Below are 18,152 nucleotides of genomic sequence, written 5' to 3' on the forward strand. Positions count from 1 at the left end.
AATCTAGGAAACTAGATCAATCAGTTGGCATCAATACCTGGGAAGATCCTGGAAAAGATTAGTAGTGAACATCTAGAAGCAAACAAAGATATAACTAGAATCCAACATGGGTTTGTCAAAAGCAGACCATGTCAGACAAAGCTTGTTGCATTCGTTGAGAAAGTAACTACATTAGTGGACCAGCAAAAATGCTGTGGATTTCTGTAAGGCATTGACAAAGTAGACCATAACCTACTATTTGATAAGACTGAAAGATGCAAATTAGACAATATCACCATCGGATGGATTCATAACTAGCTGATCAACTGCACTCAATGTGTAGTCCTTAATGGAGCTACATCTATATGGACAAAAACATTCAGTGCGATATCCCAAGGTTCTATCTTAGTCCCAGCCTTCAACATCTTCATACGCAATTTAGATGAAGGGATAGAAGGGGAACTCATCAAATTTGCAGATGACAACAAACTATGAGGAATAGCCAGAACTTTAGAAGTTTGCTCAAAATCCAGAAGGATCTTGACAAACTTGAACACTTGGCCCTATCTAACAAAATGCAATTAAGTGATAAGAAAAGTAAGGTTATCCACTTAAGGCAAGAAAGATGCAACACATATGTATAAAATAGATGGCATCTGGCTCAATAGCAGTAATTGTGAGAGGGATCTAGGAGCTATGGAGAGCCACTTAAATATGAGTCAGCAGTGTACTGCAGCTGCCTAAAAAGCCAATCAGTTCTAAACTGCATCAATAGAAGAATAGAATCAAGATCATGTGAAGTGTTAGTACCACTTTATGATGCATTGGTAAATCCCCACTTGGAATACCGTGTCCAGTTTCAGTCATTATGTTATCAAAAAGATGTTGAGACTCCTGAAGGTTCAGAGAAAAACAAAGAACAGAGAAGCAACAAAGAGATTAAGGGACTGGAAGCTAAAACACATATGAAGAATGGTTGTGGGAACTGAGAATATCTAATCTAGCAAAGTGAAAGGGTGACGTAACATTATAGCAATCTTCCCATATCTAAGGGGCAAAGAAGAGGAAATCAAATGTAATCTTCAAAGCACTTGAAGGCAGGACAAGAAGTAAGGGATTAACACTCTCTTATCAAAGAGAGATCCAACCTGGACTTAAGGAGAAATTTAATGTCAGTGAGAACAGTTAATCAGTGGAACAGCTTGCTTTCAGAAGTTTTGATGCTCCATTGCTAGAGGTTTTTAAGAAGAGATTGGACAGTCATTTCTCTTAAATGGTATTGGGTCTCCTGCTTGGGCAAGAGGTTGGACTAGAAGACCTCCAAAGTCCCTTCTAACTCTGTAATTTTGTTATTCTCTAAGTCTAAGATAATGGCAGTACTAGAGTTGGCATTAGAAATACTTCACAATAACTTAGTGGTATTTTAAAATTAAGGGAATAAAGGCAGAGTAATTCTGTATTTGAATTACAAGTTAGCATCGTCATATGTAAAGGGAGTCCAGTAGTTCTATATTTTTAGAAGAAGAATATCAAGTGCAGTGGATAACACAGGAAGGAAGGTACAAGAACTAGATTTAAGTGTGGATCATAATGACTAGCAGATGAAGTGGATTAGAAGTGATCAGCAATCTTTTTTTTATTATGGATACATCAATACATTGAATATACCAAAACACACCTAGTATTTTTAAAAAACTGAGATTTTGTTTTATCTACTCAAAATCCTACATTATCTTATTGGGAGAAGGCTAAAATATTTTGTGAAATTTTGATTTTTGTTTTGGGGATTTTGTGGGCTTAATTGACTTTAGGAGTATTATGGACTTTGTATTATTAACCCCTGGACTTAATTGACTTGAGGAGGATTATGAAATTATGAGTTATTATTTCCTATTGCTTGTAATATGATAACTGATTTGGGATGATACGTTCCCAGTGTTTTACTGACTTCTGAGAAGCTTTTTTATCAGACGTGGATGGAATCCAGAAGCGTATCTGATGGCTATTAGTAATGGACAACTAATTTTTTGGGGAGGAATCACTGATTTTTGTGGAGGCTATTAACTCCTGAGGAACATGGCTTGGAAGCTTATATTTGTTTCATTCCATAAACTGGTCTCTTTCTAAAGTTTGAGGACTTTGTGTTTAAATTCAGTTTTAGGGGTTTTAATTAAAAGGTCTGGAGTTCTGATCGGTTTTTTCAGGTGAAAAAAGGTTACCAAGACTTTGTTCTCAGTTCTGTATTCTCCGATGTTATCCAGAGGGATCAAGGGTACTTTGAGAAGACTGGAAGGCGATAAGATAACATGTCAGGGAGAAAACGAAATCTTATTTTCCACAGCTATAGTACAGAATGATCATCTTAAACTAGAGCAAAACAGATTTCTGCTAAATATTAGGAAACCATTTTAAATACTTTGCAGGTAGAATCCGATTTCTAGTATAATGGAGAACTCTTCTAAATACAGAAATGCCTTTTTTTCCTGAATAATATTAAAATTAAAACAAAAAGTAAGGTATCCAATTTTGGCAGCATCCCAGCACTTCAGTTAGTAAAGCTAGCATCCAAAAGCTTATTCACTACATATGTAGATCCCAATTTCAGGTTTCCAGAAATCATTTTGTAAGAAATATCACATATTACTTAATATTGTTTCTTTTGTATACATTCACTAGATCTTCAATCTCTGGTATACAGTAGAAAGCATATATAAACACAAAGTTTGGTGCTATTGTGTCTTAAATATTATATAGAAGAAAATGTATCACAATAGTACTTTACTAAGCTTAAAAATTTTACACAACCTAAAATATGCAATCCGACTTCTTCACTGCTATGAAACAATCACTGCAATCCTTCACTACTGCTACTATTAGTACTTCTCCTCCTCCTCCTCCTCCTCCTCTCTCTCTCTCTCTCTCTCTCTCTCTCTCTCTCTCTCTCTCTCTCTCTCTCTCCATACACACACACACACACACACTTTTTTCAATTAAAAACCTCTAAGCATTGTCTCTTTCACCATTTTTAGCCACCCCTATGCAAATACGTATTCAGTAGGAAGAAAGAAAGGCAAAACCTTTCTTTCCTCCACACCTCCTACATCTATTATTTTTAGGCACTTGAACTTCTATAATTTTTTGTACATGATAAAAGAGAGAACCTGAATCCTGCAATTATTGAATTACCAGCCACTCCGGTATTAATATTGGTTTCATCACCATTATTGAATATATCCAGGGAGCCTGGATAGCTTAGCAGACTAATGCATTGTAATTTAACTCCAGCTGTCTGCAATTAAGTAAGTTCGAATCTTGCCAGGCTCAAGGTTGACTCAGCCTTCCATCCTTTCTAAGGTAGGTAAATTGAGGACCCAGTTTGTGGGGGCAATAAGCTGACTTTGTAAAAATACATAAAAGTATGAAGGCTATTGCTTAACACATTGTAAGCCGCCCTGAGTCTCTGGCGAATATATAAATCAAATAAAATATATATATATATCAGGGACTAGCTGCCTTCAGTAGTTTAGATATGTGTTCAGAGTCAAAAAGGATGAAGATGGGAACCATAGAATAAATAATAACTGTGCCCTCTAGCGGCCGCTGTTTCTTCTGTGCAAATCCATCTTGCCAATTGTTACCTATAACCAGTGCCCATGGCTGAAGGGTTATGGGAACTGAATTTCAACAAATTTGAAGGGTAATTCTGCAGATTGCTTATAGTATTTTCTTCCCTATTTATAGGCAGATGATGAACATTATATCCCACGAGCTGTTCTTTTGGACTTGGAGCCACGAGTGATCCATTCCATTCTGAATTCTCCATATGCCAACCTTTACAACCCTGAGAACATATACCTATCTGAGGATGGTGGTGGAGCTGGAAATAATTGGGCTAGTGGCTTTTCACAGGTAAAGTAGCCAAGAAGTGGAGAACAAACACCCTTTGATTCCTCTCTCAGGCATAATTTTATAAACTTAGTAGCATCCCAAGAACTCTATTTTGTTTTGGAACCTGATAGCCTCCCATCCATTTGATAAGCCCTTTTCACTCCCTTATCTTATACCTGCCTCTGTATGGGAGGACCATTTTAAAACATTATATTTATAAGAAGAATTTCCTGACTTCAATTTATGTCTCAGTGCCAGTCTGTTCCCAAACTGAGTTCCAGTTACAAGTGCTAAAATAAAGATGCTCATTAATCAGCTAAAGTCTGGTAAAGCTCCATGCAATGATTTTATCATGCCTGAAATACTATGAAACAATCTGGAATAGTGGCCTTCCCTCCCCCCCCCCTTTTATTATATTGATCAGACTGTACAAATTCTAGAGCATTGGGACATAATTATTATTGTGTAGTAGACTTTCCTACTATCAGCCTATCAGCTTCTTAAGTATAATAAGTAAGTCTCTGCTAGACATTTATACAATAAATTAGTCGATTGGATTGACTTAGAGCATGTACTGGCAGAGCAAGGGGGGTTCAGATCTGGGCACTCTATTTATGGGCATGCCCTTATTCTTCAACACCTGGCTGAAAAATACACATCCAAACCAGTTTCATCATTATATACTACATTTATTGATTTCAGGTCTGCATTTAATCTAGTTCCCAGAGAAAAGACTCACAGACTCAATTTATAATATCTTACCTAATAAAATAATCTGAGAAATACTGATCTTTTTATGTGCAATTACTGTAATTGGCTCAGTATGAAGTAGTTTCTTTGAATGTGGCCAAATTCTGCTATGCTGTATGTAAAATTAGACAAACTTTAACTGTACACTGTTAATCCATCACCAATCGTAATACTTTATTCTGTCTTTTATTTTTATTTTTACTATTATCATTGTTTTAATGCTTTTATTTGCTGGTCCGTGACCTTAATAAAATTGATTGATTTATAAATTTAATTTTATAAAAAAAGAACTTTGATTTACAACTGAATTTAGAATAAATATTTAGTCTTGTCTCATGGTTTACAGGGAGAAAAGATCCATGAAGATATTTTTGACATTATAGACAGAGAAGCTGATGGCAGTGACAGTCTAGAGGTAAGACAGACTTGTGGTGCTAACCCTTAGATTACTTATAGATTTCTGGACCTGAAGAATGCTAGTACTAGACTGCAATAGCCATCTGTTTAGCTTCAGAATTAAGGAGGAAAGGGATGCAGGAGAAACAGTCCCCAAATCTAACGTTCCCTGCCAGCTTCCTCATTGACTTTCTGGGAAAGCTGGCAAAGAAGATTGCAAATGCAGATCACATAATTACAGAGCATTTGGTTATAAATGCGAAGAGGTTGCCAATACCTGAAATATGGTCATGTGACGGAGAGTATCACGATGGCCAGAAATGCTTTATGGGCTGTAAAGTACCTGTTCCCAGGCTGTTGTGATCATGAATGGTTGTTAAACAAGCAGTTGTCAGTTGAGGACTACCTGTAATGTGGAGGCTGTCTTCTGATTATTCATTGTAAAATAAACCTGTAGAAAGTAGACAATCTGATAATCTAGTAATAATCTATTATTAGATTCTAATTACTAGAATCTAATAATAAATATCTTTCATTCTTCAGGAAGATTGAAGCAATGAAGATAAATGTTGATGCAGTATATTTAAACTATGTGACAGAATAATGACTTATTTTTTTTAAAAAACTTAAATATTTGTCTTCCCTTATGATAGAGATTCTCTCTCTCTCTCTCTTCCTCTCCTCCCCCCTTCCCCCCCCCCCACATACACAAAAACACATTCTCCTGTGTCATAGGTTAGGTAGGTCTAGCAGCAGTGACTATTCTAGGGTTACTAAACTTGTTACTTAGGGCTTTGAATTCTAGCCTCCTTATCTAAAAGCCAAGGCCTCCCATTTTGAATATTGGAATGATTGAACTGGAATCCTGGCTTTGAAATGGAAAATTTTAATCTATATTACTCTCCTAGTTCTGGGTTAGGTTTTCCTATTTTAAAAAACAGTTTCCAATAAGCTGCAATTTATAGACTGAAAGGTTATAAAAGCACATAAAATGGCAATTTTATAGTGGGTTACAGATAGGAAGTGTTTCATATGAGGCAAATGATAGAAGGATAAGCATAGCATGAAAAACTATTTTAACCATATCGGCATAAGATAATATGGTTACAGGGTTACAGGTAGCCTTCAGGTTACCACCACTCATACAGCTAATCATTCAGTGGCACTGAACGGGACCTGTTGTGACTGTCACAGTATCCTGATCATGACTTGGTTGCTTGGCGATTGGCTTGCAGTTATGACAGTTGCGGTGTCCCACAGTCACATATTCATCATTTGTGACCTTTCCACTGGATTCCCACAAGCAAAGTCAGTGGGGAAGCAGGCAAGGGGTCACACGTTGCTCCCATTCTTTTTTTGCCTGCCTGCCCATACTCCATAGCACCTGTCCTTTTGGCTACAGAAACACATTCTTTCTCAGAATGAACATACATCAAAGAGTTGTTAGGGAGAAATGAGTGATGGAGTGTTATGTACATCATTGAGCTTCTGAAGAAAACATGGGATAAAGATGTCACAAGTAAATAAATAAAATCAATGAAGGACTTATAAAATGATCTGATTAAACAATACTCCTTTATTAAGTGTTATAGAATCAAACATTAATTTATAAAAGAATGTCTCCTCTTAAAAGCTGCCTGCCGCTCCCCCACATTTCAGTCCTACACTTTCCATTATATATGCCTAGTGAAAATTCTGCTAATGATCCTGCTTAGCCTATAATGGCTTAGCACAGTGATGGCTAATTTTTTTGTCCTTACATGCTGAAAGCACGCACGCACGCATGATAGCACACACGTGCGTGCCCACACCCATAATACAATGTGTACACAACAGCCCCCCTGCCCATGTGCACATCACCTCCCGCGTGCGCTCCTCCCCACCCATGCATGGCTGCTCGCCCCCCATTTTGGGCAAGCCTCCCTGAAGCCTCCTGGGACCAAAAAAAGGGGCTCGGGGGGAGGTGCTGCACCCCTGTGCCCTGTTTTGGGCCTAGCAGGCCTCCCTGAAGCCTCCTGAGACCAAAAATGGGGTGCGGGGGTGCCCCCCCCATGCATGCCTACACTGTTACGGGTGTTATGTCTGCCTTGTATGCAGCTTTATTCCTCTGTAGCATTCATCTCCATTGTTCAGTGATGCATTTCCTGCCTCTCTAGGATTTACCTCTATCTGCTCCTGTGAGGCACTTCCTGTTCCTGTTGGATGTATATAGTTATATTCTCAGTGGCTTGTATAGTGTTTTAACTGCATTTTGATTAAACAACAGCTGCAGAGACCTGAAAATCAGGTGGCTGGTGGGAGGCATGCGCGCAGAGCTCATCTGGGGCAAAGGCTCGCGTGCCAGCAGAGAGGCCTACGCATGCTATGTGTGGCATGCGTGCCATAGATTCTCCATCACAGGCTTAGCAGAATCAACAGTCTGTCCTTTTTAAAAGGTAGCTGATAATGATTGCAAACCCCTAATTTTAAAAATACAACTGTATTGATTTATAAAAAAACACTGCCAGAGTATTTTATTGGTCTACACTGTTTTTAATTAGCTCAAGTGGAATTAATTTCTTAGACATTAAGGTTAGACAATTTTTGTCATATTAAAATCCTTTTTTAAAAAAGATTTTTTAAAGTTTTATATATATATATATATATATATATATATATATATATATATATATATATATATATATATATATATTTAAAAATACAGTATTTATGAATAAATCTGTGAATACTCAATATGAAATTACTAGAGGTTCCAAGTAGAGGATGTTTCTATTTTAAGACAAACATAAATACTTTTTGTAAAAAAACAAAAAAAAGCCAAAATTTCTACTACAGGTAGCCCCCAATTTACAACAGTTCATTCAGTGACCATTCGAAGTTACAACAGCACTGAGAAAAATCTTATGACCGTTTTTCACACTTAACGACCTTTGCGGCATCCCTATGGTCACATTATCAAAATTCAGATGCTTGGCAACTGATTCATATTTATGAGAGTTGCAGTATCTTGGAATTGTGTGATCACCTTTTGCCACCTTCTGATAAGTAAAGTCAATGGGGAAGCCAGATTCATTTAACAACTGTGTTACTAACTTAACAACTATAATGGTTACTTAACAACTGTGATAAGAAAGGTTGTAAAATGGGATAAAACTCACTTAACAAATGTCTCAATTTGGGGCTGATAATAAGTTGAGGACTACCTGTATGTCATGGTGTATATAATGCCTGTTTACTAGTGTTAAAAAACTTACAAGTATTACAGGTAAATATTTAATTTCTCACATATATAAGTCTACCAGAAAATATTTAATTTCATATATATATATATATATATATATATATATATATATAAGTCCACCAGAAAAAACAGAATACATAACCTTGTTTTATCAACAAGATTAAATCGCAAAACATATATCTAACAAAAAAAAGTGTATAAAAAAGAGAAAAAAAACCCCAAACATTAGATAAGTCTAAGATTTAATGCACAGAAAAATCCACCCTGGTTGGATGCTGAAAAGAATTTAAAAAAAAAAAAAACCCGCAATAAATTCTTCTCCCCTTACATAACATGTCTGTAAATAATTATAAAACTTTTCATCCTTATTTAATGAGAAATATATATAAACAAATAGTTCAGATTAGGAGATTTTTATCTGATAATTGACTCTACCTAACATCTAATCATAATACATATAAATAAAATGTAAAAAAAAAACCAGGCAATGGGTTAGTCCAGATATTACACTAAACTTCAAATCCTTCTGTTAACTATCTGTATTAACTAGTTATTTACTTGTATTTAACTAGTAGATTGCAAGATGTCGTTTATGCTTTTTATTTTGGACGATTTTCACTTTTATGTTCTGTTACTAAAATAGATTTTTGAATGTATTCTGTTTTCTGGTGGACTTACAGCACAAATTTATGTAATCTTTTACATGTCTGGCAGTGTCTGGTGTAGGACAATCAACCATGGGCACATGACTGTATCCACTTTACCACAGCTCTCCCCCCCGCCCCCACTGCAACTGACCCATTACAGGCATTTATCTATAAGGTCTCTGGGTTTCTGCCAACGCTTCTCTCCCACCAATGGTCTGCCAGTGTTCCTCCAACACACTCTCTTTCTGGGCGATTTGCCAAAGGATACTTGTCCCCAGCCAGTCCACAGAACAGGACAAATAACTGTATGTCCCCGCTCTGCAGATTCATGGCAAGGCAGTGGGCTGCCAGCGGAGATTCGTGGTGCTTCTGAAAGGGAGAGATTGACTAACACTGTCCAGAAGTCAGGAATTTCTTTTAAGTTTCAGGATCAGGCTTCCTGCATTCTGAAGAATATGTCAAAAAAGTTTGCATAACAAAGACCCCAAGGAAGAGGCATGATATATGTGAAGGACCCTCTCGGAAAGAGAACTATCAACGGATCCCCAAAAGCTTCTCCCACGGAACGCATTCTCTGTAATTGTAGTCAGGGAAAATAAAATGAGAACATTCTCTCAGAGAGAAAGAGAAAGAAAGAGGGGGAGAAAAAACCTCAACCCTCCCCCGCACAGATTGAATTGGATAAAATGACATTATGCATATGAAAATGTCCAGAAAGATGTTTGCAACAAATGTTGCAATCCCAAAAAGGCACTCCATTAGCCTCCTTAAAAGAAAGTTGTTTTCTTGTAATAGAAGCATAAACCACTAATCCTGACAATTATTTTCCTAATTGCTACGTTTTCCTTGATCTTTTTAGGACAATGTTTCTGGTCGATTTCAGTAACAGGCATTTCCTCCTCTTTCGTCTTCTCCTTTCTCTCTCTCCCCCCCCCCCCACCATATTTTCCTCCTCCCCAAACAAGGTAATCTCTTTTTTAAAAATACGAGGACTAGCAGTTCCCCATATAAGATTAAACTCTAACTATATTATAAAACTGCTTTTCTCTATAATAAAAGCTGTTTAAGGGATTTGCCACAGCTTTAAACAGAATTATAATTTACTTCTTTTCAAATGTCCAGACCATAGATTCTTCTCAATTTGCTCTCTTTCTCCTCATTGGAATTAATGAGATTGGATTTGATCAGAGCAGTGATTGCAAACCCTAAGTTATTAGACTCTAAACACATCACTGCCCTGATGTGATCACTGGGGAGGAGAGCAAGGATACGCCTGATATTGAAATCCACCAGAATTTCAAAATCAGGCATGGATATCAATATCAGGCTTAACCTTTCTCTCCTGCGTGCCCTCCACAATCACATCAGGGCAGCAATGCGTTCAGAGTCCTAATACTTTTAGGATAAGCAGCTACATAGTCATATGAGAATTCATAGTTTTATTCTGCTTCTTGCCAGGGAAACCACACGTTTCTCTCCCCCCCCCCTCCAACCGTTCTAGTTTCCACTTCAGGAATTTGAGCTGAAAAGGGACTGCCTCCAATCCGAAGGCAGAGTGAGGATGCATGGTTATTTGTCCTTCACTGCTGATTGGCTGGGGACAAGTATCCTTTGGCAAATTGCCCAAAAGGAGGGTGCATTGGCAAGAGAGAAGTGCTGGAAGAGAACCAACTGATGATACATGACCGTGATGGGAGGGGCAGCAGAGTGAAGTAGAGGCAGCCATATGCCCATAGTTAATTGTCCCAGCCCAGTGTTATGGAGCATGGATATTATTTGGCTGCAGAAAAGAAGAATAGCTAACTTTTAGGACATTAGTCCTCAAAAAGAAAGTTGCCTTATGTACATTGTGGTTATATAGCTTTAGTATTCATTTGTCTCTCCTCTTGATATATTTATGTGCACTGATATTTCTCCCATAAGAGGATAGTATGTATCTACTAGCTGGATACCCGTGCTTCGCTACGAAACTACGTGATCGGGCCTATCCCCCTTCTCTCCCTCAACCTTGCCCCACAGAAATGTCTCCTATCCTATCCCCTTCTCTCCCTCTGGCTTGGCCCACAGAAGCCTCTCCTATCCTTTTTTTTTTTTTTTTTTGTAAATAATTTTTATTGTAGTTTTTGTTTTCCAAAACTCTAATACGTATTCAAACAGACAATGTCATTTTTATATACTTTGGATTAACAATTCACATAAAATCTATATTATATACATATATACATCCTCAGCTTCCTTATAAATATTACCTATTTTTATTTCTGTTGTCTATCCACCTATTCCATTTTTCCCAAACCGCATAATATTCCGAATCCTCTTTTTCTTTTAATTCTAAAGTTGTTTATTCATTTCAGCACATTCAAATATTTTTTGAATAATCAATCCCTCTGGTGATATGTTATGTTCTTTCAAATATTGCGCAAACACAATTTGCTGCTGTTAGTATATGCAGGATCAGATATCTTATTTTTTTTATCAAATTTGGTTTTTAATATTCCCAGGAGAAATGTTTCCGGATTTAATTCAATTTGGCAATTTGTTAAATCTTGTAGCCAGTCTCGTATTTTGGTCCAATACTTTTTCATTTCGGGGCATAACCACCAAGCATTAAAGAAAGTACCTTGGTGTTGGTTGCATTTCTAGCACTTGGGGCTTAGATTTGGGTACATTTTGGCCAGCCTTGCTGGAGCTAGGTGCCAACGATATAGCATTTTATACTGATTTTCCTTATAGGCCACCGATTTTGTTAATGTATAGTTTTTATTCCAAATAGTTTCCCAATCATCTAGATTTATGTTATGCCCTACATTTTTCACCCATGCAATCATCGGTTCTTTTACTACCTTCTCTGCTCTATCAAATTCTAATATATAATTGTATAATTTAGGGGGCCAATCAACAATTTATCTAATTGTCTTGGTTCCAAATCTATTCCATATTCTTCTCTATCTTTTTTGTATCTGGATTATAGTTGTAAATATGGCCACCAGTCAGTGGATATTCCTTGTTCTTTTAATACCTGGTTACTTTTAAGCTTTCCCTGTTTATTTAAGATTTCTGTGTATCTAGGCATTTTACTAATGTCTAATGTGTTGGGGTGGATCATAGCTTCCATGGTTGATAGCCAACCGGGAATTTTCATATAATGTTTCTTCTTTATATCTTCCCAAATTCGTATCAATACGTCTCTGATTTTATGTCTGTAAAAGTATGAATGTATCCTGTTCCCTTTGTCCAACATAAAAGCATGCCACCCCTTTTGTAAATCGTGTCCTTCCAGAATTAAGATTCTTCTATTCCTTAAATTGACCCAATCCCTTATCCAAACTAAAGTAGCTGCTTTCTGATATTGTTCCCATGCCGGGAGACCAAAACCACCCCTACTTCTACTGTCTTGGAGAAAGCGTAATTTTATCCTTGCCTTTTTTCTGGATCAGACAAATTTGGTAATAATTTTATTAAGTTCCATGAAAAATTTTCTATCTAATGGGATGGGGATTGTATGAAATAAGTATAATAGTTTAGGTAGGATATTCATCTTAATAGTCGCTATCCTACCTAAAAGCGATATTTATAACATTTTCCACTTTTCCAAATCTTTCTTAATTTGTTGGACCAGCACCATATAGTTATCCTCCTTTAGCGAGGAACATCTTGCTGTTAACCATATCCCTAGGTATTTAATTTTCTTAACAATTTGTTAAGTCCGTTTCTTTTTCTAATTCTTTTTTCTGAGTTGTTGTTAGGTTTTTAACTATCATTTTGGTTTTCCCTTTATTAATTTTAAGTCCTGATACTTCCCCATATGTTTCTATTTCCCATATTAGGGCAGAGCCAGATTCCAGAGGTTCCTCAATAATAAATACCATATCGTCGGCTAAGGCCTGTGCCTTGTACTCTTCTCTTTTAATTTTCATTCCCTTTATCTCTCGATTTGCTCTAATTCTATTTAATAATATTTCTAATGTTAAAATGAAAAGCAATGGTGACAATGGGCATCCTTGTCGTACCCCTTTAGTTATCTGAAATATATTAGTAATATCCCCATTTACTATTACCCTTGCCTTTTGTAATTTGTAAATTGCCTCTATCATATTCTCAAATTTGGTTCCCAGTTTCATTTGTCTAATTTGCCTAATCATAAATTGCCAATTTAAGTTGTCAAAAGCTTTTTGGGCATCCAAAAAAACTAATGCCATTTGTTTCTCTGGATGAGCTTCGTAGTATTCCAAGGTGTCTACAATTATTCTCGTATTGTCTTTTATTTGTCTACTGGGAAGAAAACCATTTTGGTCAGGATGTATAATCTCATTCAATATTTTTTTTAGCCTTTCTGCTATTATGTTCATAAATATTTTATAATCTGCGTTCAGAAGGGATATTGGTCTATAATTTCTAATTTGACTCTCATCTGTACCTTCTTTCAAGATTAAGGTGATATACAGTGGGGCAAAAAAGTATTTAGTCAGCCACCAATTGTGCAAGTTCTCCCACTTAAAAAGATGAGAGAGGCCTGTAATTGACATCATAGGTAGACCTCAAATATGAGAGACAAAATGAGAAAACAAATCCAGACAATCACATTTGGATTGTCTGATCCAATCTGATTTGGAAAGAATTTATTTGCAAATTATGGTGGAAAATAAGTACTTGGTCAATATCAAAAGTTCATCTCAATACTTTGTTATATATCCTTTTTTGGCAAAGATAGAGGTCAAACGTTTTCTGTAAGTTTTCACAAGGTTGGCACACACTGTTGCTGGTATGTTGGCCCATTCCTCCATGCAGATCTCCTCTAGAGCAGTGATGTTTTGGGGCTGTCGCTGGGCAACACGGATTTTCAACTCCCTCCAAAGGTTTTCTATGGGGTTGAGATCTGGAGACTGGCTAGGCCACTCCAGGACCTTGAAATGCTTCTTACGAAGCCACTCCTTCGTTGCCCAGGCGGTGTGTTTGGGATCATTGTCATGCTGAAAGACCCAGCCACATTTCATCTTCAATGCCCTTGCTGATGGAAGGAGGTTTGCACTCAAAATCTCACGATACATGGCCCCATTCATTCTTTCCTGTACACGGATCAGTCGTCCTGGTCCCTTTGCAGAGAAACAGCCCCCAAGCATGATGTTGCCCCTCCCATGCCTCCCAGTAGGTATGGTGTTCTTTGGATGCAACTCAGCATTCTCTCTCCTCCAAACACGACGAGTTGTGTTTCTACCAAACAGTTCTACTTTGGTTTCATCTGACCATATGACATTCTCCCAATCCTCTTCTGGATCATCAAAACGCTCTCTAGCAAACTTCAGACGGGCCCGGATACGTACTGGCTTAAGCAGGGGGACACGTCTGGCATTGCAGGATCTGAGTCCCTGGCGGCGTAGTGTGTTATTGATGGTAGCCTTTGTTACGTTGATCCCAGCTCTCTGCAGGTCATTCACTAGGTCCCCCCGTGTGGTTCTGGGATTTTTGCTCACCGTTCTTGTGATCATTTTGACCCCATGGGGTGAGATCTTGCGTGGAGCCCCAGATCGAGGGAGATTATCAGTGGTCTTGTATGTCTTCCATTTTCTAATTATTGCTCCCACAGTTGACTTCTTCACACCAAGCTGCTTGCCTATTGCAGATTCAGTCTTCCCAGCCTGGTGCAGGTCTACAATTTTGTTTCTGGTGTCCTTCGACAGCTCTTTGGTCTTCACCAAAGAGTTTGGAGTGTGACTGTTTGAGGTTGTGGACAGGTGTCTTTTCTACTGATAACAAGTTCAAACAGGTGCCATTAATACAGGTAATGAGTGGAGGACAGAGGAGCCTCTTAAAGAAGAAGTTACAGGTCTGTGAGAGCCAGAAATCTTGCTTGTTTGTGGGTGACCAAATACTTATTTTCCACCATAATTTGCAAATAAATTCTTTCCAAATCAGACAATGTGATTGTCTGGATTTGTTTTCTCATTTTGTCTCTCATAGTTGAGGTCTACCTATGATGTCAATTACAGGCCTCTCTCATCTTTTTAAGTGGGAGAACTTGCACAATTGGTGGCTGACTAAATACTTTTTTGCCCCACTGTATGCCTCCATCCACGATTTTGGTATTTTCCCTTCATATAATGCATCATTACAAAGTTCTAATAACACTGGTTCTATAATTTCACTCAATTTTTTTATAGACTTGCCCTGGGAGACCATCCGGCCTCTCCTATCCTATTCCCTTCTCTCCCTCAAGCTTGCTCCACAGAAGCTCCCCTATCCTATCCCCTGGTTGCTGCTGTGAAAGTAAAATGAAAATGAAACTCCTCCTCTGCATGTGTTTTGCATTTGGAACAGATTTCTTTTCAGGTGGGGAGTAGAAGTTCTTAGCATCAGAGGGCTGTTTGGAAAGTGAAACAGTATTTGCAGTGTGAGCAAGAAGGAGACAGGAAAGAAGGTGGCCATGGCTTACCTCAAGTGTTCTGTATTAAAGCTGCTTCCTGCTGTGAAAGTAAAACTGAAAGTGAAACTCCTCTGCTTGTGTTTTGCATTTGGAACAGATTTCTTTTCAGGTGGGGAGGGGGAGTAGAACTCCTTAGCATCAGAGCGTGTTAATCATAATATAGGAAATACTAATGCTCTGGTGATCGTTTTGAAAAATCCTTTCTTAGTGAGCACCTAGAAGCCAAGAGGAACATACGTGGCAGATTTCAAGTTTATAGGCTTTACGGTTCTGGAGATTATGGCGTGAGTGGTTTTCGCTTTTATATATATGGATTTCCTATATTATTTCTTTCAGGGTTTTGTGCTGTGTCATTCCATTGCTGGTGGGACTGGCTCTGGCTTGGGCTCTTACCTTCTGGAGAGGTTAAATGACAGGTGAGTGATGGCCACAAATGTGTTTGTGCTCATGTCTATACTCTGTTTGGGTAGGAAAATTATAAAGCAGTCGGGTTACTTTGGAGAAATCTACTAACTGGCAGACTTGGAAGATACATAGCTGACTCAATAAGGTCTGCCCCACCCAATCACCAACTTGGACAAGTCTTGTAGTTTGTACAGTTGTAACTTGAAACAAGAAAAAGATTAAAATAATCAGTTTTGATCCTTCAGGCAAGAAGTGTTCTTCAGTGTTGGCTAAAGAAAATCACATTTATTTTTGTTGGATAACATAGTGTTTTAAGAATTATAACTCTACAGAGCTTTCAGAAATTGTAAGGAACGATAAACAGGCACTTGATGAAAATGAAGTTATGCTGATTAATAACATGCCAAATATCCTTTAAATATTAGGAGCCTGGATAGCTCAACAGACAGAGCTCTGTAATTTAACACCAGCTGTCTGCAATTAAAGTAAGATCGAATCTCGCCAGGCTCAAGGTTGACTCAGCCTTCCATCCTTTCTAAGATAGGTAAATTGAGGACCCAGTTTGTGGGGGCAATAAGCTGACTTTGTATAAATATACAAAAGTATGAAGGCTATTGCTTAACGCACTGTAAGCCGCCCTGAGTCTCCGGAGAAGGGCGGCATATAAATCAATTTTTTTAAAAAAATGTAGCCAGTTTTCATTATGAGATGATTTCAGAGGAGCAATATTTTTGTTCTTCTCAGAGATCCACATAATGTTTTGAATCTTATCCCTAATCACTGCTTATAGTTACTATTTGTACTATTTACTTCCTTCCATCCTCTAAGAGTGCTGGATCATGTGGAAGCAGTCTTACGTTGGACTGAATTTTTTTAAAAAAACATTTTTTTTGTTGGTTATAAATATGAGTGACTGACAAATAGTAGGTAGGCATGCAGAGATGGATAAATTATCTTTCTTATCAAAGAGAGAAGAACGTGCAGAAGTTATAATTCTCAATGGAGAAATTATCTCCTTAGTGTTATTATGAGATATTCCTGAATGGATCATTTTAAGGTTTTCAGTTGTTCCTGTGATGTAAATTGCTAGTTATTACCTATACAAAACTCTCAAAACTATACCATGTGATATTTTAGCAAAAATTTTAGTTAATATACTTTTCATCCAAAAACTAACAATAAAGCAGAACATTTTAAAAGTAAAGCTTACTTTGCATTATATTTCTCAACTAAGTTCTTTATTAAAAATATTATCCATACTGTTGAAATGCTATCCAGCTATCACAGACCTACCAGGCCTACATTCTAGACATACCCTGTTTCCCTGAAAATAAGATATCCGCTGATAATAAGCCCAATCGGGCTTTTGAGCGCATGCGCTAAAATGAGCCTCCCCCCGAAAATAAGCCCTCCCCAAAAATATTTAAATGTAGAGCTGGAATTCAGGTAAGACAGCAAGAGGAGCCCCATCTTCCTCCACGAGCCTCAAAATAATAAGATCTCCCTGAAAATAAGGCCAAGCGCTTATTTTGGGGTTCAAAAAAATATAAGACAGGGTCTTATTTTCGGGGAAACACAGGTAAAATCAAATTTTCATTTGCACTTGACCAATTTAGGTTGGCGTAGTAGATAAGGCATCAGGCTAGAAAGTGGGAGACTGAGTTCTAGTCCTGTCTTAGGCACAAAGACAGCTGGGTAATCTTGGGCCAGTCACTTTTTCTCAGCCTAAGGAAGGAGACAATGACAAACCATTTCTGAAAAAGGTTGCCAAGAAAACTGTAAGATTTGTCCCAATAGTCTTCAAGAATTGGACATGATTGGATGGAAGGATCCCCCCCCGCCCCAAGTCTAATTAAATTTTATAAATAACTAACCAACAAGATGCTATGATGCAATTAACACAGCACTGCAGCTGACAGAATAATTGATATTACTATACTCATGGGAGCTTGCCAGAGAAGTTTGGAAGACCTCAGAATTAATTCTGATTTATACTGTTCAATCTCAATTGTTTATGGTCAGATGACTGGCAGAATTTCCTACCGATCACACTGAGATGATTGTTCTGAACTTGCTGAAAATAGGGGCAAATATTTGTATTCATCATAGAACACAGTGATCTAGTGCAGGACAATTACCAGCATTTCATACACAGAGTTAGAGATGCATCTGATGATTTTGCAAGTATAAACAGAGAGATCCACAGTCTAGAAAAGATCACTGAAGAGTTTGTCCGTACATATCAGATTTTCAATTATTGGCCAGAGATGTGGGTAGAATTATTTGACTCTGATTGAGCCAAATTTGAGAATGACTTGCTGACAAGCTAAGAAATTATTGATAGGCAAAAACTAAACCTGCTTGTGTATTATCATGCATACACCTTTATAATTGATAATAAAGAATCACATACTGTAGAATTCTT

General features: G+C 37.5%; 1 protein-coding gene across 1 annotated transcript in view; it reads left to right on the forward strand.

The window, feature by feature from the left end:
- The window catches only part of TUBG1 (tubulin gamma 1), a 35,782-nt gene that overhangs the window by 5,399 nt on the left and 12,231 nt on the right, over positions 1 to 18,152 (forward strand). The window contains exons 3-5 of the mRNA XM_034416186.3: positions 3,721 to 3,888; positions 4,964 to 5,032; positions 15,659 to 15,738. Coding sequence (XP_034272077.1) covers positions 3,721 to 3,888; positions 4,964 to 5,032; positions 15,659 to 15,738 — 317 coding nt within the window. The remainder of the gene's footprint in view (positions 1 to 3,720; positions 3,889 to 4,963; positions 5,033 to 15,658; positions 15,739 to 18,152) is intronic.

This window comes from Pantherophis guttatus, chromosome 4, assembly GCF_059756535.1.
Source record: "Pantherophis guttatus breed Tessera chromosome 4, ASM5975653v1, whole genome shotgun sequence".
Taxonomy (NCBI): domain Eukaryota; kingdom Metazoa; phylum Chordata; class Lepidosauria; order Squamata; family Colubridae; genus Pantherophis; species Pantherophis guttatus.